The sequence below is a fragment of the Schistocerca nitens genome, chromosome 2 (assembly GCF_023898315.1).
Source record: "Schistocerca nitens isolate TAMUIC-IGC-003100 chromosome 2, iqSchNite1.1, whole genome shotgun sequence".
Taxonomy (NCBI): Eukaryota; Metazoa; Arthropoda; class Insecta; order Orthoptera; family Acrididae; genus Schistocerca; species Schistocerca nitens.
In genome coordinates, this window is record NC_064615.1 from 735,749,055 (window position 1) to 735,770,311 (window position 21,257).

Here is a 21,257-nt window from a genome sequence, read left to right on the forward strand (position 1 = left end):
ACAACTACCCCACTTTCCACAGAACGATTCACAACCGATTTCATATTGCCTTTAGAAAATTTCTCCTATTTCATTCACTGATAAAGCGTTGACTGTTCCCCTGCCCAGCAGACATGTAGTTAACCAGCTTTCGAAAAACTCTATTCAGGTAGAAGTACACTGACGAAATAAAATCGCAACGCTAAGAAGTAACTGTATGACATAAACAAAAGTTGGTAGGCTTCTTTCTACACTACTGGCCATTAAAATTGGTACACCACGAAGATGACGTGCTATACACGCGAAATTTAACCGACAGGAAGAAGATGCTGTGATATGCAAATGATTAGCTTTTCAGACCATTCGCACAAGGTTGGCGCTTGTGGCGACACCTACAGCGGGCTGACATGAGGAAAGTTTCCAACCGATTTCTCATACGCAAACAGCAATTGACCGGCGTTGCCTGGTGAAATGTTGTTGTGATGCCTCGTGTAAGGAGGAGAAATGCGTAGTATCACGTTTCCGACTTTGATAAAGGTCGGATTGAAGCCTATCGCGATTGTGGTTTATCGTATCGCGACATTTCTGCTCGCGTTGATCGAGATCCAATGACTGTTAGCAGAATATGGAATCGGTTGGTTCAGGAGTGTAATACGGAACACCGTGCTGGATCACTAGCAGTCGACATGACAGGCATCTTATTCGCATGGCTGTAACGGATCGTGCAGCCACGTCTCGATCCCTGAGTTAACGGATGGGGACGTTTGCAAGACAACAACCATCTGCACGAACAGTTCGACGACGTTTGCAGCAGCATGAACTATCAGATCGGAGATCATGGGTGCGCCGACCGGTGTGGCCGAGCGGATCTAGGCGCTACAGTCTTGAACCGCGCGACCGCTACATTCGCAGGTTCGAATCCTGCCTCGGTCATGCATGTGTGTGATGCCTTAGTTATGTTTAAGTAGTTCTAAGTTCTAGGGGACTGAGGACCTCAGACGTTGAGTCCCATAGTGCTCAGAGTTTGAACCATGGCTGCGGTTACCCTTGACGCTGAAACACAGACAGGAGCGCCTTCGATGTGGTACTCAATGACGAACCTGGGTGCACCAATGGCAAAACGTCATTTATTCGGATGAACCCAGGTTCTGTTCACAGCATCATGATGGTCGCGGCGGTGTTTGGTGACATCGCGGTGAACGCAGATTGGAAGCGTGTATTCGTTATCGCCACACTGGCGTATCACCCGGCGTGATGGTAAGGCGTGCCATTGGTTACACGTCTCGGTCACCTCTTGTTCGCATTGACGGCACTTTGAACAGTGGACGTTACATCTCAGATGTGTTACGACCCGTGGCTCTATCCTTCATTCGATACCTGCGACACCCTACATTTCAGCAGGATAATGCACGACCGCATGTTGCAGGTCCTGTACGGGCCCCTCTGGATACAGAAAATGTTCGACTGCTGCTCTGGCCAGCACATTCTCCAGATCTCTCACCAATTGAAAACGTCTGGTCAATGGTGGCCGAGCAACTGGCTCGTCACAATACGCCAGTCACTACTCTTGATGAACTCGTATCGGTTGAAGCTGCATGGGAAGCTGTACCTGTACACGCCATCCAAGCTCTGTTTGACTGAATGCCCAGGCGTATCAAGGCCTTTATTACGGCCAGAGGAGGTTGTTCTGGGTACTGATTTCTCAGGATCTATGCACCCACATTGCGTGAAAATGTAATCACATGTCAGTTCTAGTATAATATACTTGTCCAATGAAGATCCCCGTTATCATCTGCTTGGTGTAGTTATTTCAATGGCCAGTAGTGTATATCTGAAAGCTGCCTATTCAATGTTCAGTCCAGTGGCATAAGAGTGGTGTCCTTAGCTCCATTATGAAGATGCAGATCAGGTTTGCTTTAGATACGCTAACGGTCATGAGGGCTCCCTTTGAGATTGTGTGTGGTAAAAGGTATCAGATAGACTATATAATGGTAAGACAGAGATTTAGGAACCAGGTTTTAAATTGTAACAAATTTCCAGGGGCAGATGTGGACTGACCACAATCAATAGGTTATGAATTGTAGATTAAAGCTGAAGACATTGCAAACAGGTGGGAATTTAAGGAGATGGGACCTGGATAAACTGACTAAACTAGAGGTTGTACAGAGTTTCGGTGAGAGCATAAGGGAACAATTGAAAGGAATGGGGGAAAGAAATACAGTAGAAGAAGAATGGGTAGCTCTGAGGTATGAAGTAGTGAAGGCAGCAGAGGAACAAGTAGGTAAAAAGACGTGGGCTAGTAGAAACCCTTGGGTAACGGAAGAAATATTGAATTTAATTGATGAAAGGACAAAATATAAAAATGCAGTAAATGAAGCAGGCAAAAAGGAATACAAACGTCTCAAAAATGAGATCGACAGGAAGTGCAAAATGGCTAAGCAGGCATGGCTAGAGGACAAATGTAAGGATGTAGAGGCTTATCTCACTAGGGGTAAGATAGATACAGCCTACGGGAAAATTAAAGAGACCTTTGGAGAAAAGAGAGCCACTTGTATGAATATCAAGAGCTCAGATGGAAACCCAGTTCTAAGCAAAGAGGGGAAAGCAGAAGGGTGGAAGGAGTATATAGAGGGTCTATACAAGGGCGATGTACTTGAGGACAATATTATGGAAATGGAAGAGGATGTAGATGAAGATGAAATGGGAGATATACTGCGTGAAGAGTTTGATAGAGCACTGAAAGACCTGAGTCGAAACAAGGCCCCGGGAGTAGACAACATTCCATTAGAACTACTGATGGCCTTGGGAGAGCCAGTCCTGACAAAATTCTACCATCTGGTGAGCAAGATGTACGAGACAGGCGAAATACCCTCAGACTTCAAGAAGAATATAATAATTCCAATCTCAAAGAAAGCAGGTGTTGACAGATGTGAAAATTACTGAACTATCAGTTTAATAAGTCACAGCTGCAAAATACTAACGCGAATTATTTACAGACGAATGGAAAAGCTGGTAGAAGCCGACCTCGGGGGAGATCAGTTTGGATTCCGTAGAAATGTTGGAACACGTGAGGCAATACTGGCCTTACAACTTATCTCAGAAGAAAGATTAAGGAAAGGCAAACCTACGTTTCTAGCATTTGTAGACTTAGAGAAAGCTTTTGACCATGTTGACTGGAATACTCTCTTTCAAATTCTAAAGGTGGCAGGCGTAAAATACAGGGAGCGAAAGGCTATTTATAATTTGTACAGAAACCAGATGGCACTTATAAGAGTCGAGGAGCATGAAAGGGAAGCAGTGGTTGGGAAGGGAGTGAGACAGGGTTGTAGCCTCTCCCCGATGTTATTCAATCTGTATATTGAGCAAGCAGTAAAGGAAACAAAATAAAAATTCGGGTTAGGTATTAAAATCCAGGGAGAAGAAATAAAAACTTTGAGGTTCGCCGTTGACATTGTAATTCTGTCAGAGACAGCAAAGGACTTGGGAGAGCAGTTGAACGGAACGGACAGTGTCTTGAAAGGAGGGTATAAGTTGAACATCAACAAAAGCAAAATGAGGATAATGGAATGTAGTCGAGATAACTCGGGTGATGCTGAGGGAATTAGATTAGGAAATGAGACACTTAAAGTAGTAAAGGAGTTTTGCTATTTGGGGAGCAAAATAACATGATGGTCGAAGTAGAGAGGATATAATATGTAGACTGGCAATGGCAAGGAAAGCGTTTCTGAAGAAGAGAAATTTGTTAACATCGAGTATAGATTTAAATGTCAGGAAGTCGTTCATGAAAGTATTTGTATGTAGTGTAGCCATCTATGGAAGTGAAACATGGACAATAAATAGATTCGACAAGAAGAGAATAGGAGCTTCCGAAATGTGGTGCTACAGAAGATTGTTGAAGATTAGGTGGGTAGATCACGTGACTAATGAGGAGGTATTGAATAGAATTGGGGAGAAGAGACGTTCGTGGCACAACTTGACTAGAAGAAGGGATCGGTTGGTAGGACATGTCCTGAGGCATCAGGGGATCACAAATTTGGCACTGGAGGGCAGCGTGGAAGGAAAAAATCGTAGAGGGAGACCAAGAGATGAATACACTAAGCAGATTCAGAAGGATGTAGGTTGCAGTAGGTACTGGGAGATGAAGGAGATTCCACAGGATAGATTAGCATGGAGTGTTGCATCAAACCAGTCTCAGGACTGAAGACCACAAGAGCAATAACAATTTGATTTTAGTCAAGAATACCTTTACGACGATGAAGATACCTTCAGCACGTCACTGAGTTTTAAAGAGGTCGTGTAATAGGGCTACGAGAAGCTGAATGCTCCTTCTTCGATACTGCAGAAAGACTTGACATAAATGTAAAAAATGCACACAAATGCTGGCAGCGGTGGTCACGGGAACGTACGGTCTCTAGAAGACTGGACTCCTGGCGGCCTCGTGGCACTACCGAGAGGGAAGACCATCGTGTTCAGTGTGTGGCTTTGGCGCATCGTACTGCATCTGCAGCAGAAATTTGAGCAGCATCTGACACCACAGTGGCAAGACGAACTGTTACAAATCGGATACTTTGAAGGCTCCGAGCCAGACACCCTGTAGCGTGTATTCCACTGAACCTAAAGCACCGCCAGTTGCGACTTCAATGGTGTCAAACGAGAGTTCTTTGGATGGTAGGGTGGACGTTTGTTGTGTTTTGACACGAAAGCTGATGCCGGTTACGGATGAAGTCGTGCAACCCAGTCTGTCTGTATGTTTGAAGCTCTGTACCTACACTTGAAGTTACGGCCTGTTTCGCATGATAGCAGGAGCAATCTCGTCGTATCCCACGCATCCTGAATTCAAATTTGTTCGTCAGTCTAGTGATTAACCAGTAGTGTTTCCATTAATGAACAGCATTCCACAGGGTGCTTTCCAACAGGATAACGCTCTTCCATATACTGCTGTTGTAACCTAACATACTCTGCAGTGTGTCGACATGTTGCCTGGGCCTACTCGATTTCGAGATCTGTCTCCAGTGAAGTACAAATGGGACACCATCGAACGACAACTCCAGCGTCATCGACAACCAGCATTAAGCGTCCCAGTACTGACCGACCCAGTGCAACAGGCTTTTTAACTGCATCCCACAAACTGACATCCGACACCTGTACAACACAATGCACTCATGTTTCCATGGCTGTATTTAACATTCTGGCGTCTACATTGGTTGTTAATATACCAGCATTACACATTTTCAATCACTTATCTCGCGTCTTCATTAATCTACGATCTTGCAATCTTAATTATTTAAATCTTTTACCTACACAAATGTATTCTCAAAATTTGAACTCTCTACATTCATCATTTTTGTGTTGCGATTTCTTTTGCATCATTGTATCTAGGCGCGCAGTCCGGAACCGCGCGACAGCTACGGTCGCAAGTTCGAATCCTGCCTCGGGCATGGATGTGTGTGATGTCTTTAGGTTCGTTAGGTTTAAGTAGTTCTACGTTCTAGGGGACTGATGACCACAGATGTTAAGTCCCATAGTGCTCAGAGCCATTTGAACCATTTTTGAGCCATCATTGTATTTCTTAATACACCTGACCGATTTGAGTACATGAAAGAATGAAACGTAATTTATAATACATCTTTAAACGTGTGTAATATGTCACCTAGTTGTACAAAACGGAAACACCAACTGGCATCAAGTAAAAATCGAGGTGAGCTGATTTGTTAGAAGCACTTTGACTAACGGTTTCAGTATCTATTGTTCAGATAATGCATTCCAGCACTGAATTTCCGAGTGGGAATTTGTACATAGACGTAGTGTTCAGTAATGACAAAAAAAAATCATATCCATTGGTACACACTCAAATACTGTGCTAAGGAAGGATCACTTAAGCGAACTGCCGGAAGCGCTCCTTCCTCTAATATTCCTCTAATACACTCATAAAAATTATCCTCGTGAAAGACAACGTTTTATCCATAGTAATTACGTAACAGATAATTTCAGAAGTTCACTGAATAGTTTTGGGTACAATCTCATTTCCATTTCCATAAGACCCCGCAAACGAACTTACAGTGATTGGTGGAAGGCACGTCAGACATCATACAGTTCTTAGTTTGTCGTATATGATCTCTCCACATGAGACACCCTATAAGAGTCTGATAATGAATAACAATTTTTGTACGTACATTTCCTTTAATTACAGGCTTATACGAATAATTTGACAACAGGTGTTGAGACATGATCTGTGCCTCATTACATGCGGATACCTTCACACTAAAAACGGTCCAAATGTTTCAGGAGTGGCAGGACTCTCTTTAACATCAGGAAACATATTCATAAAATCAGATCACTACTGGTGTCAATTTCAGTAATGTATACAGGGCGTTCGGATATTCCCATTACAAACTTCTAGAGCTTGTAGAGGGGATCGAGTAGATGATATTTTGAATAGAGCGTTGTATTAGGCAAACGCACTGGTCATAAAGAGATGCTCCTCGGCCTAAACAATGCTCTCTAAAGTGAACACTTAATCGTGCTTGCGCATGAACACTGAAATGTTGGAACCAGTGAGTTTTGCAGGTAGCACTCTGCACTTTGCCAAACAGATCCGGAAATGTTACATGCTCGTATAGCAATCGCATGTGGATACGCATATTTTTTATGTTGAGGGAGGCGGCGGTTCGTTAGTCATCTGAGGGGCTAATGCGAGCTGCGACGACCTCAACCCTGCGCCGATTTCTTCATCTCAGACCAGCACTTAATACTCACCGTCCGTCGTTACTTGTTAGATATATTCCGGTCCTCTGTCTTCCCCTACAGTTTTTGCCCTCTGCGTCTCTCCCTATTGCCATGAATGTTCTTCCCTGATGTCATAAGTAAGTATGCCGTTCTGTCGCTCCTTATCACTATATTCCACACATTTCCCTCCTCTCCGATTATCGTACATGCCTCCAAATTTCTTATCTTATTTGTCTACCTAATTTTCAGCATTCCTTGCTTTACGCCCTTTTTAAACCGAGCACTTCGTTCTTGATCTTCCAGTCTTATTTTTCCCTCTTGCTTGGTACACATTGTGTATAACCCGTCTTTCCTTACCCCTTACCCCTGTTTTTCTAAGAATTTCGAATTTCTTTCAACATTGTACACTGTAGTGCGCTTTTCCCACGTCGACAAATCCAATGAACGTGTTTCGATTTTTTTTTCAGTCTAGCTTCCATTATCAACCCTGCCTTACACCGTTTCTTATCAGAGCGCCTCTTTCTTGATCTTCCGTTCCTAGTCCCATACGTAGCCATTCCCTGTGTTAAAATAAGCAGCATGTAAGAAAGAGATTCGACTGAGAACATTTGTGCCGGCCGTTGTGGCCGAGTGGTTCTAGGCGCCTCAGTCTGGAATCGCGCGACCGCTACGGTCGCAGGTTCGAATCCTGCCTCGGGCACGGATGTGTGTGCTGTCCTTAGGTTAGTTAGGTTTAAGTAGTTCTAAGTACTAGGGGACTGATGACCACGGATGTTAAGTCCCATAGTGCTCAGAGCCATTTGAACCATTTTTGAGAACATTTGTGTGGAAGTTAGCTCCTGTTTAAGCTGTCGTGTCTTCACGTGTGAATTCCTTGCAACAGAAATGAGGACAGTTACTTCGGTGTCTTCATCTGCGCGAGTGCTACGACAATTACGTTGCCTCCGATTGAAGCTTCCCGTTTACCGAAGTTTCACAAGACGGTAAAACATCGGTTGGGAAGGTGGGTTCTTATTAGGATGTCGTTCTCTGTAGAGTTGATCTGCCTGAGTAGCATTTCGCCTGCCTTCAGCCGTTATAAAGGGAAAGTAATTATGATGAAGAACTTTTTTTATTGGATATAATATATCATTTGAAAGTACTACTTTACTGTAATACATATTCTCAAAATGTAAATAAGAAAACATTTCTGCAGTTGACATGGCTTGACTTAATTCCTTTTACTCCGACGTGGAGCATAGGGAACATATTAGAACTCTTCGTCTGACTCTGTTCGTTGCCATCTTCTTGATGTTACTCCTGGAGTGGCCGACGGCTGCCACCTCAGCTTCAACAGTACCGCGCCAGGTCTGCCTCTCCTCTTTGCTCCCTGTGGGTTCCATTCTAAAGTCTGCTTTGGAATATGTTGCGGGTCTCTTCTCAGGGTGTGTCCAATCCATCTCCACTTCCTTTCTTTTACGGTTATCTCGGCTTCCCGTTGTTGGGTGCCTTGCCGTAGTTCTTTTTTGAGGTAACATTTGTCCATCATACTCCCAGCATCGTCCTGAAACATTTGTTGATGAAGGTTTGTACTCTTGTTTTAATTTGTGCTGCCACCTTCCACGTTTCACGCCCGTAAAAGAGAACAGATTTTACATTTGGGTCAAAGATTTTAAGCTTTACCTTCAACAATATTTCACGAGATGTCCAAACTGGTCGCAGCTGGGCAAAGGCCCCTTTTGCCTTTTTCATCCTACTTTCGAAGTCTTCCGTCGCCCCTACATGTTTGGAAACAATACTTCCCAGATAACAAAAGCTCTCCACTTGCTCGATCTCCTCTTCTTTCACGGCTAGTTCATTATTGTCCTTACTGTTCATCCTAAGCTCTTTAGTCTAAACCGTGTTTATTTTTATCCAACTCTCTGAGCTACTGTTTCCTATTCCTTGAGCTTCTCACTCAAATTCTTGAAACTGTGGGACAGAAGGCAGATGTAGTTCGCAAAGTCCAGGTCCTCCAGGCGATCATAGAGTAAACTGTATGCCTGTCCTTTCCTCTCGGGTTACCCTCTTCATGACACCATCCAATATCAGTGGTGAAAGCAAACAATTCTGCCTTACTCCAGAATTTAAAATGAATGCTTCTGAGAGATTTCCACCATGTTTCACCTGGCAAGTATATTCTCTGTACATCATCTTCACGATACTGATGATCTTTGGAGGAACTCCATAACTCTGCACCCTATCAAAGGCTTTTACAAAGTATATAATATATCATTTAAAAGTACTACTTTGCTGTAATACATATACCCAAACTGTAACTAAGAAAACATTACTGCAGTCGCCGTTATGCGTTAATAACTTTGTTCGGTACTACTTTTCTAACGATATTCTTAATATTTCTGCAAAGCGCTTTACTTTCCCTCAAGCTAATACAACCTTGGCAGTTTATCTGTATTATCTAGAAAACAATCAACAACATAAAGTTCTGCCAACGCACATTCCCCACGGGTAGTAACATTTCTACCTTCTCTTAGTTGGTGTATGTTGTGCTCATACACACGTTCATCTGAAGATAGTTGACTGAATCACCAGTGTGCATATTCCTTGCGATTCCGTTTGTTTACTGTCTCCTGTAGAAAGCGGACGAGTTACGTGCCCAGTACCTGAACTGTTTGTTAGTAAAGGAGAATGTGTTAGTAAAGGAGAACCGAAGTCAATTTTGTGTTACGTTCTTAATAAATCATGTTAAATTGAAGCATACACTGTGAAGTTTTTTTGGACAGGTGTTGAGGACAGGAAGTGGACTACCGAAAAAATATGAGTTCTATTTAAAAAGAGACTTGTCGCCGTTCATATCATCGCAACAAATAAAGTTACAAAAAAGGCTGCCATGCTGGTTAATGTCACATTGGTAACCAAATAACATTTGTATAATACATTCTTTGTTTAGCTTCGGGACAAAAAGTTATTGGCTGTGGTCAAGATAAATGGGACAACATGTGTATGTGCCATTAAGACTCCAGCGTCGCCGTTATGCGTTAATAATTTTGTTCGGTACTACTTTTCTAACGATATTCTTAACATTTCTGCAAAGCGCTTTACGTTCCCTCAAGCTAATGCAACCTTGGCAATTTATCTGTATTATCTAGAAAACAATCAACAACATAAAGTAGTGGAAGTCAGAGAAACATGTATCCATGGCATACAGGAAGTAATCGACAATGGTTTACAATGCACCGTAGTGGTCCATCAAGTGGGAAACTATTTCACACTGGCCTAAAACAAAACAAAAAAGCTACAGTGCATATGCAACGACGTAATTTTCAATATTCTCTCGCTCCCTTCGCAAAAAAAATTATTACTAGACCAAAAATGAATAGGGCTATTTCAGTAGGAAATGCAATATTGTTTAATTTTTTTACCATCATATTTGGCCGGCTGGGGTGGCCGAGCGGTTCTAGGCGCTACAGTCTGTAACCGCGCCACCACTACGGTCGCAGGTTCGAATCCTGCCTTAGGCATGGATGTGTGTGATGTCCTTAGGTTAGTTAGGTTTAAGTAGTTCTAAGTTCTAGGGGACTGATGGCCTCAGAAGTTAAGTCCCATAGTGCTCACAGCCATTTGAACCATTTTCAAATATGATATTTTTTCGCTGGAGGGCGCGGTTTTCTTCAAGGTATTCAAGGCGACGTACAAAGACGAGTTTAAAATGCAGACACACACACACACACACACACACACACTCACTCCCCACCGGCCAGCTTATTTAGTACGTTGCACATGGCACTCCCTCCTAGCACTGTACAAAAATCTTTGACTATATGAATTGTTTCCCATATTCGAAATTTTTTGGCCTTAACTGACAGAACTATATCGCCACAGGCTTATTCGGGCATTTAAAAGTTATAAAACTGACGTCTGCTTAAATTTTAGCTACCTCACAATTTTTTGAATTTTAACAGCATAAAACTAACAATTAAATCGTTTTGTTTGTGTTCAAATGGTTCAAATGGCTCTGAGCACTATGGGACTCAACTGCTGTGGTCATAAGTCCCCTAGAACTTAGAACTACTTAAACCTAACTAACCTAAGGACATCACACACATCCATGCCCGAGGCAGGATTCGAACCTGCGACCGTAGCGGTCGTGCGGTTCCAGACTGTAGCGCCTTTAACTGCTCGGCCACTTCGGCCGGCTTTTGTTTGTGTGATTTTCTTACTATATAACGACTGAGTTTGTAAGGATAAAGTTTAATGGAATTGTATACGTAATTAGCTTCTGCATAAAGCTTAAAATTTATGGGATTCATTTCCAGTCACAACCCGGCTCTGTAAATCTCTTCAGATAAATCATTTCTGTAACTGACTTCTTCGTTTCAGTGTGGTTTGCTTTATTATCAGAGTTGAGACAGGATTCTACAATATTCGGTGTCTTTTATGACAGGGGGTGGTATATTATCCACTGGATCACAAATAAGCAACCTGAACAAGAACTTTGACGAGATTGTGGGGTGCGATCTACGACTTCCGACGAGGGAAGAACGGCTCGAAGGTGCTGCTTCCGTCAAAGAGTTCTACTACAACGGCAGCGACATCACACTGACGGATAACTACACCACCGCTCTAGTAAGTAGGAAGAAATAAAGCTAACAGGTGTAAATCACTGCCGTTAAACAATTATAGAGATACTTGGACTCCTCATGTTACATTGAGTCTCTAGTGTTCAACCCTGAGGTTGATCTGCAGCAGTACCTCATTCCCCTCTTGTGCCTGCTTTCTTCTTTATTCTATGCTTGTAGAGCAACCAACATAATTCATAATCTGATTCATATATGACATTCTTGGTCGTCCCAGGCGCTTGTCCCAGTAGCTCCTTATGCCATTGTTCCAGTAATATTGCTGTGTGTTAAAATGTGTCCCACGTGTTTGTCTCTTCTTGTTTGGATGTGCCTCCACAGATGTCTGGTTTCCTGCACTCTCCTGAGCTTCTCTTCATTAGTATGTCTCACCAGCTGATCATCATCCTTCTGTAGCACTAAATCCCCAGGTCTTCTAGCCATCCTCTCCCTTGTTTCGCTATTGTCCTTGATGTAGTAAGTTCTTCCTTAAATTATATGCAATTTTAGCCTGCTGTATTCCGCTAACAATATATTTCTGGCTTCAACCATCCCTAGGTAACACCGTCGTAAACTCGAAAGTCAGTGACCACATTGCAAACAGGAAAGTTTGTGATGGACTTACAAGGGACCACAATCTCATTTTCTTCACAAGTACAGACGCAGACAGTGACAGGAAAATCTATGATGGACTTACAAGTGACTATAATCTCATTTTCTTCACGATTACAGACAGAGATAGGGACTTAGACGCTAACATCCACTCCGAGCGTCTATATAATTCACGTAAAGCGAATTTGGAACTTTCAAACGCAGAATTCAAGACACACCCTCTGCAAGGAAGAGAACTAGATGTTGACGCTAAGTAGACGAATTGGTGCGAGCGTTGCAGATGGCGCAAAACAAGGCGATCACAACATTTGTTATAATGTCAAAAGGGTTTGAAATTCCCATGGGTCCCATCCTATAGTGCTTCAGACGCAGAGCAAGTCAGGCGAGAAAATACTACCAGAAATTCTTAGGGGAAACAGAATGACAAAGAGGGATAAATTAAACAACAATGTAAGGAACTACTATATCAAACAAGAGTACAAAAGTGGGATGCGATCATTAAGGACCAAGTGGTAATAAACGTTTGGTGTTTTCCAATACAAACTTCCAACAAACAAGGTTCGATCACTCACTGTATTATCGACCTTGAGACTATCCAACTTGTAACGGGCGAGTCGTGGGGCCCTGAAAATATTCAAAGTTTGGAGTGGGCGTGTCTGCGCTGGGGCCTTTCTGCGGGTCGCAGTTCGGCGGCAGCCACGAGGTGCCGAGCGTTAACCGGGATCCAGGGAGTGCGTGACTGGAAATTCAATGCTGACGCTGTGATGAAGACTGTGCTTTGTGACGATGGAGGAGACTTGCCGGTAGTGCCAAAGATGGCGGACTTTGTGAAACCGCAATGGCAGACATTCTACAGTTCATATAGAAATTAATAATAGCCAGATGAATGATGATACATCAAAAAGAAACATGCACATTACCATTATTTGCACGACGATTATGATGGTGTAATCAGATTTTCACTATCATTGTTTGTTTAAAGTTTATTATCTAACTGACACTTATACAAGTAGTACCCAGCAACGAATTTCCAAAATCTAAACGTTTCATCGGATTTCGTCGATCGACGTGCCTTGAGAAAGCTATTAGTGTAAACCTAAATTGGTATTAATTACAGGCATGTAATATCAATAGTACATGAGTTACTGGAGCTCAAAGTGGCCGATTACTATCGATCGCGTCAGGCCGTAAGTTCTCCACAGTTACACGAAAAAACGATAGCAGCATACCTATAAATATATTTATTCATCTATGTCTTTGTTTATATCCGATATAAGCTATTTATGAAGAAATTGGTCAATTATTTTTTGTGTTTTAGAAAGCACATGGACATTAGACTACTGGTCTACTTCTGTTTGCTATTCCTTTGATATATGTCTGTTTAATTTATTTATGTATTTAATAATGTGTGTTAGAGCGTGTTTATGGTCCAGCCGTAGAAATATTTATTTAATTTCAAGTTATTTAAATGTCAATGTGTGTCAATTTTTACCTCTCTATCTACATTATTTCATGGTTTATTAAGTTTTCAAATTTATACTGACTTTTTGATGACCCAGTATTTCAGCTATTAGCTCTGCCTGCTTTCTGTATGCATCTTCCGTCCCCCACGCACATCCTCTACGACCTCATCCTCTTCCCCCACCTTCTCCTTTCCCTTGAACACATCTGCACCCTGTATATTGTCTGCCGACTCGATCCCCTCACCTCCTGGTGTCGCCTTTCCTGTCCACCCCGTTGTCGCGCTTTACCGTTGTGTCCTGCCCTCTCTCCATCTACAGACTCTCCACCTCCTTTCCCAAAGAAACTTCCAGCACCTACTCCTCCCGGATGATGAGCTTCCCCCTGACGTCTACCCCTCCTACCAACTCTAACCGCACCTTCCTCCTGCCTCCTCCTCAGGGCTCCCTCTCCTCCCCCTCCCTTCTCCTGAGTGGCTTTCCCCCTCCTGCACCCTCTCCCTCTCCCATGTTCCTCTTCAGTGTCTCTGCACTCCCTCCTGCCTTGTCTTCCCTCTTCATCTCCCGCCCTGGCAGGTCCCCAACACCAGTTGTTTATTCTTCATGAGTGCTCTGTCGTTTTCCTGTGATTTTTTAAGTGTCTTGCTCTGTGATTTTTATCCTGTAGCCGACTTTTAACTTATGTTTGCTTCCAATGTTTTGTAAGTGCACGTTGATTTGCCAGCTGTGGTCTTTTAACTTTATGTCGACTTTTTAACTGTCTCCCATTGCATGTCCCCATCTTAGTGTATATTTTAACTCCCATCATCTCCGTTTACGGAGTTTTTTTATTACCCTCTTTTATCCCCCATTTTTATGTAATTATCCTTCTGTATTTTTGTAAAACCAGTTGGCTGAAGAGCGGTTGGACTGTGCTTCTGCCAGCCCTCCCCTGACCATATGGGGCAGGGGAATGACATTACAATACAGAAAAAAAGTTTCAGCTATTAGGTCACTAAAAGGGATTTCCATTGCAGACTCTGTGTTTTGCTTGTAAATTTTGTTGTTGAAAGAGAAGTAATTGTGTGAGAATACGAGACTAAGTAAATTTATAAGCTCTGTTACTTCCTGTCAGCTAACTATTTTGTTTTCGTTTTTTATTGTCTCGACTATTTCATCTACAGTTATTCTTCTGTATAAGATTAAAATGTCTAGGGATAAAAATTTAGCTTGAGCTGGTACAGTCAGAGCATTCATACACTTAATAAGGTCATAACTGTTCTTTAGAATAAAATTTGTAGGCTATGTGATATTCAAGTTTGTTTCCTAATGTGTAAAATACATTAATGGCGTAACTATAGTAGGATATTAATGTTTTCTCCATTTTTCAAGTTTCTGAATCACACAGAAATATTAATGATGTATTTATTACACTTTACAGTTCGATTCGCATCTCTTTTTTGTGGAAGGATTGGACGCTGCTGTTAAGAGCATGGCTAACTATTCTTCAAAGCCTGTCTTCCAGTACCTGTTTTCGTTCGTTGGTCCTCTCAGTGCATATCCTGGCGGCCCAGGTAAGGATTAAAATTCATTAAATAGTACATAATAAGAAGAAAGTATGTCATTATTGGTTGTACGATGTTGGGCATTTACTTAGACATTCAGCTTATTTTATCACACAAATGTAACTCAATTCGAAGATAATTAAAACGTATCACTTATTACTCTCTTTCTTCTTAAAAGAAAATTTTTATAGATGATCGTCTACAGAATCTCAGACGATATTATAGCATACAATAAGTACTACTAAATGGTGTGTACAGAATGGAAACTCTTCAGTAACCAGCATGAATTCTGAAAATACTATAAAATAGTAGAACGTCCCACATGAAACCTCCTGGGATTCAAGCAAGAATGAACTAAATAAAAAAGAACAGATAATGGCGTTAAAAACATGCAGTTACCTGTTTGTAATTGTGCCAGAAGTTGTGACCCTACGAATTCCAGGCATGGCTGCTTCGTGTGATGACGTTACCAGTAGCACACTGTTATTGTGCAGGTGCGATGTTAATTTCTATAGTAACGTTCCGTTTAAGGTCTCTGTTGTGCGAGGATTGTCAGCGTTCACTTTGCTTTTTAGTTATCCCACAAATAAAAATCACGCGATGTTTAAGTCGGAGGACCTTGGTGGTTAGAGACCTCTACTGACAAGTCTTTCTTCAGGGAACACGTTGGATGTGTGAGCAGTTGCTCCATCTTGTTGGAATATTGCATATAGCTTCCCTGCATCTGTTAATTGAGCATAGAAAGAGTCAAAGATCTCTAATATCTGGTACTGTTTAAGGTTTAACTAAAAAAATGGAGCCATTAACGTGCATGCCGGACAACGCATTCCAAACACCTACCTTCTCTGCGTGGAGAGGTTCTTCATCCAGAATATTTGGGTTGCCCTGCGACCAGTATCAGCAATTCTGAAAGATTACATAACTGGACAAATAAAACCAGGCCTCATCTAACATGAAGTACAGCAAGGGGTCAAAGTAACCGTTAGCAACCGTAACCGTAACAGTTACAATAATGAACCCTTTTTTTCCTGATCCTCAAATTTCAACTCTTGCACCACACTCACATCTTTTAGTACACGATGACGCCATGTACGAGATACACCAATCTGCTACGATAACCTCCTTACAGACTGGCAGGGACTTCTCGTAATGTCTATGCGAATTCTGTCAATAGTTTCAGGGGTCCTCGCTGTCGGCCACCTATTCGTTTGCACATTCTAAAGAGATCCTACATTTTGATTAGCTCTGGTCGTGGGAAGTTCCCTACCAGGATACTTTGTTTAAAACATTTCTTTACATTCCTTCATGGAGCCCGTCTTCATGTAACGACAATATCAATTCGCTGTTCTAATGCAAACTGCCCATTTCTGTAGAACTCAACAATACGAGCTTGTCACAACAACTGACGCACGAACAGACAGCTGCACTCAACTTTTCGCTAAAATGCAGTCTAGCCTATTTTCGAGACAGTGTTGCCACTTCACAAGCAGTTCGAATAGAAATGATGAACCGGTACGTGAGGCGTACCGGCTTTACTTGGAACACCCTTTACAACCCACCGGCTGTCTAAAAACGAGATGGTCCAAAGTGACAGTGTGGATTCAGGCTGTCACGACTTTCAAGAAGATTTACATTCAGATTCGCTCCGAAACAATGTACATTACCTCTATGACAATGTTTTAAATGATAATGACAATACTAATAATAATAACAATAATCATAATAATATGAGTGAACTTGCTCAAGGCCATATCGATATGCAAGCATCGACTAAATGGTTGACGCAAAGAGGTGTGCATATAGAAATCGTGGGATTTCTAACAGAGCCCCGGATTAGGTCACCACGCCAAGGTGGCCGAGCGGTTCTAGGCGCGACAGTTTGGAGCCGCGCGACCGCTACGGTCGCAGGTTCGAATCCTGCCTCGGGAATAGACGTGTGTGATGTCCTTAGGTTAGTTAGGTTTAAGTAGTTCTAAGTTCTAGGGGACTGATGACCTCAGTAGTTAAGTCCCATAGTGCTCAGAGCCATTCGAACCATTTGAATTAAGTCACTGCGACGAGGGACTGTCGTAATTATACCATGGAGCAGCAGGGAACTAATGATACCTGGAGGAAGTGTTGGGATCAGAAGGAGCCCATATCAAAAATTTCTTGAATGTAAGGAAGCATCATCATGCAGTGGGCTTATTACTGAAAAATCGCCATGGAACGAGTTATTTGTTGTGTAACGAGGAGAAACCTCTACCAGCAAGTGTCGGAATTCGACAGCAGTAGGATCGTGGTGTATAGAGACTGCGGTTTGTCGTTATTCTTTATTGCTTCTTGCTTTGGGGTCACACCACTCTTACGCGAATGTGGAACCGTTAGGTTCAATTGGACCATACTCAGCACCATACAGACCCCATACGGCACTACTCGACTGGCTCCAAATGGGGCAGACGTCCAGTCAGAAATGGGTTAGTTTGCACCAGCATCCATACAGACAGTGTGACGCCGTCTGGAGCAGCTCGGACCACCAGCGCAGTGGCCGTTGTTTCAGCTTGCCTTGACACGTCGGTAGAGTGATGCAGCTGTGGCATGATATCATATTTGAAGAAGGTCATGTTTCTGCGTACATTGTCGTGGTGAACGAATTCATGTCAGGCCTCTGATGAGAACGAAAGTTCCCATGTTGTATTTATCATCGTCATATGGGCACAACACTTGTCCTTATGGTATTCGGTGCCATTGGGTACAGAACGCGATCACATCAGGTTCTAATAGCCGCAGCAGCAGCCGCAGGGACATTTCTCATGTATTAAGGACGGTCGTGGTGCTGAACCTTTGAGGTCTCTGTGATGTTATCTTTGTATATGATAACATAAGATTAAATGTTAGCCTTGTCATCTTGACGTACAACGATACAGAGGTTGTTTGACTGTTGCCCCGAGCAGCACATTCTCCAGAACTCTCGCTCATTGTAATATCTGGTCATATGTTGCCGAGATACTGGCACGCCAATGCTCACCGCCCACTAACACTTATTAACTCTGGCAGTGAGTTGACGCAGCACGGAATGACGTCCCTCAATGTATCAATCATGCTCTCTTCGAGTCAATGCCCACCTGATTTGGGGCCACTGTTGCTGCCAGAACCGGCACCTCAGTTTACTGCATGTACCACAATGTATACACTAAAAGCTCCAACAATGTATTCTTCAAACTATTATGTCAACGCACAATGAATAAAATTTTGTTATTTGTCATCCCTTCTGGCATTGCACTTTTGGTAGCCACCGGTGTACGTACACTGAGATGGCAAAAGTCTTGGGTACCTCCTAACATCGTGTCAGACCTCTTTTTTGGCCGGCGTAGTGCTGCAGTTCGACTTGGCATGGACTCAATAAAAAGTAGTCGTTGGATGTCCCCTGCAGATATATTAATCCACGGTGCCCCTATAACCGTTCGTAACTGCGGATGAGTTGCCGGTGTAAGATTTTGTGCTAGAACTGGCCTCTCGATTATGTCCCATAAATGATCGATGGATTTCATGTCGGACGACCTAGGTGGACAAATCATTCGCTACAATGGTCCAGAATTTTCTTCAAACCAAACGCGAACAATTGTGGTCAAGTGACATGGTGCATCATTGTTCGGGGACATGAATTCCATGAATGGTGCAAACGATCTCCAAGTACCCGGCAATACTACTTACAGTGAATGATCGATTCAGTTATACCAGAGGACTCAGTCGATTCCATGTAAACACAGCCTTCACCATTATGATCCCACCACCCCTTTCACAGTGCCTTGTTCACAACTTGGCGCCATGGCTTCGTGGGGTCTGCGCCATACACGAACCCTACCATCAGCTCTCACCAACTGAAATCGGGACCCTCATGACCAGGCCACGTTTTTCCAGTCGTGCGGGATCCAACCGATATCATCACGAACATGGGAGAGGCGCTACAGGCGATCTCGTGCTGTTACCATAGGCACTCGCGTCAGTCGCCTGCTCCGTAGCTCATTAACGCCAAATCTCGCCGCACTGTCCTAACTGAAACGTTCGTCGTATGTCAAAAAACGCTTTGTGCGGTTATTTCAAGCTGTGTTGCATGTCCGTCAGTACTGACGACTCTACGGAAACTCCACTGCTCTCGGTTGTTAACAGAAGACCTTCGCCCACTGCGTTGTCCATGGTGAGAGGTAATGCCTGAAACATGGTATTCTCGAATAAAATGTTCTCGGGTTTCCAACCGCGTCAATTGGTTAAAACTACACGAGGCGCGAGAAATTAGACGAGTTTTTGGAACACCTCAATGGCATCAACACTAATATCCAGTTCACCATGGAGGTGGAAAAAGATAATGCATTGAACTTCCTCGACGTCCTTGTCCACCGTAAACGAAATGGGTGCCTTGGCCACAGCGTCTACAGAAAACCCACCCACACAGACATGTACCTGCACGCTACCAGCCATCATCATCCAGCACAGAAGCGCACAGTATTGCAAACATTGGTACATCGTGAAAAGAGCAATATCAGACGACGACAACCTGCCCCACGAACTGAGCCACCTACGCAAGGTTTTCAGGAATAACGGCTACAGCTCCCACCAAGTGAAAGAAGTTATGTCTGGGATATATCAGAATAAGACCAGCGACGAAGAGCAGGAAAAGAAACTTGCTTTGCTGCCGTTCTGTGGCTCTGTGTCGGGTAAGATAAGCCGCCTGTTGAAAAGACACAAGATCAAATCGATCTACACGCCTCCAAAGAAAATCCGTCAATTACTGAGACCAGTTATAGACGCTGTAGGTCTCAGAACACCTGGGGTTTACGAAATACCTTGTGAGTGTGGCCAGAAGTACATCGGACAAACAGTGCGCACTGTGGAACAACGCAGGAAAGAACATGTGAGGTATTATCGCCTACGCTATCCACAGAAATCTGCGTTAGCTGAGCATGCGTTAGGAAACGGTCACCACATAAAATTTGACGATACATCTGTCGTGGCTCGCACTAACGGCTTCTGGGACAGTTAAACACAGGAAGCTATTAAAATAAAAATTACCACAAACACCCTGAATAGAGACGGTGGCTTACAGCTCAGCGCTGCGTGGGATCCAGCGATCGCGCGGTTGAAGAAGGCACATCGAACGCCGACTCAAAACATGCCCATATATGGCAATGTCACGGGCACCAGTGACGTCACAGCCAGCAGCTAGCGTATATAAGGGCGCACCAACAGCCCACTGGCAGTCATAACACTTGACAATGGCCAAGGAGTGCTTGACGCGGTTGGAAACCCGAGAACATTTTATTCAATGTTATCGCCGCGAGACTCTGCCTTTATACATGGTATTCTCGGCACACTCTTGACACTGTGGATCCCGAAATATTGAATTTCTGTGACGATTTCCGAAATGGAATGTGCCACGCGCCTAGCTGCAACTATCATCGTGCGTTCAAAGTCTGTTAATGCCCGTGATGCGGCCCTAGTCACGTAGGAAAGCTTTTCATACCAACCACCTGAGTAGAAATGACACCTCCGCCAAGGCTATGATCTTCTATACCTTGTGTATGCAATACTGCCGCCATCTGCATGTGTGCATACCGTCATCCCATGACTTGTTGCCTCAGCGTACAACCCCCACTGCCAGTTTATCGTACATCTGACGGCCTCATAATACGTAGCGATTTCGCTGACGTGATGATTACTCATAAATCAATTATTCTTCAGTTGTAAATATGTAAACTTTTATGGCCTGGAAGGCTAAGAAAGCTGCAAACACAATCACATATTTCGTGACAATCAACGGATTGACAAATTTAGATGACCGATTTCGCCAAGCAGTTGAAAGTTACACAAGACTGGTAGTTCGACATCAACAAGACTCCATAAGCCCAGATGTTCGTTTTTGTTTGCTAACATAAATTCACTTTCATGTTAAAATGAGTCAATTACAAGTTCTACATTGGAGAACTGATGTTGAATGACGCATCACTGTACGATTCATGTATTTGCTGTTGCCCTACTCTCAGACAAGTGGCGAATACTAATTCTAGGAACTGCAAGATGGCAGCAGCACCGGTGGTTTACAATTGGTAATTCCTTGCAGCGTAACACATTTTTTGGAGTTTTTAATAGTATTATTACGTTGTGTGTGATATTTTTCTTATAGAAAAACAATTGTAAAAGTAACAAGTCCCAACTATAAAACCCCGAATGAATTCAGTATCGAATGATGTGTCTAAAGTGCAACATTAAAAAGTGCTCATGATTGTAGAATGTATGTTGTAGTATATCAATCAGTTACCTGGGCCAAAGTTCAGACATCAGGCGAAAGTCGATGCTGCAGTCGC

General features: G+C 43.1%; 1 protein-coding gene across 1 annotated transcript in view; it reads left to right on the forward strand.

Annotated features, from left to right (window-relative positions):
* LOC126236946 (esterase FE4-like) overlaps positions 1-21,257 on the forward strand; it is a 71,171-nt gene that overhangs the window by 42,729 nt on the left and 7,185 nt on the right. The window contains exons 8-9 of the mRNA XM_049946640.1: positions 11,129-11,310; positions 14,793-14,925. Coding sequence (XP_049802597.1) covers positions 11,129-11,310; positions 14,793-14,925 — 315 coding nt within the window. The remainder of the gene's footprint in view (positions 1-11,128; positions 11,311-14,792; positions 14,926-21,257) is intronic.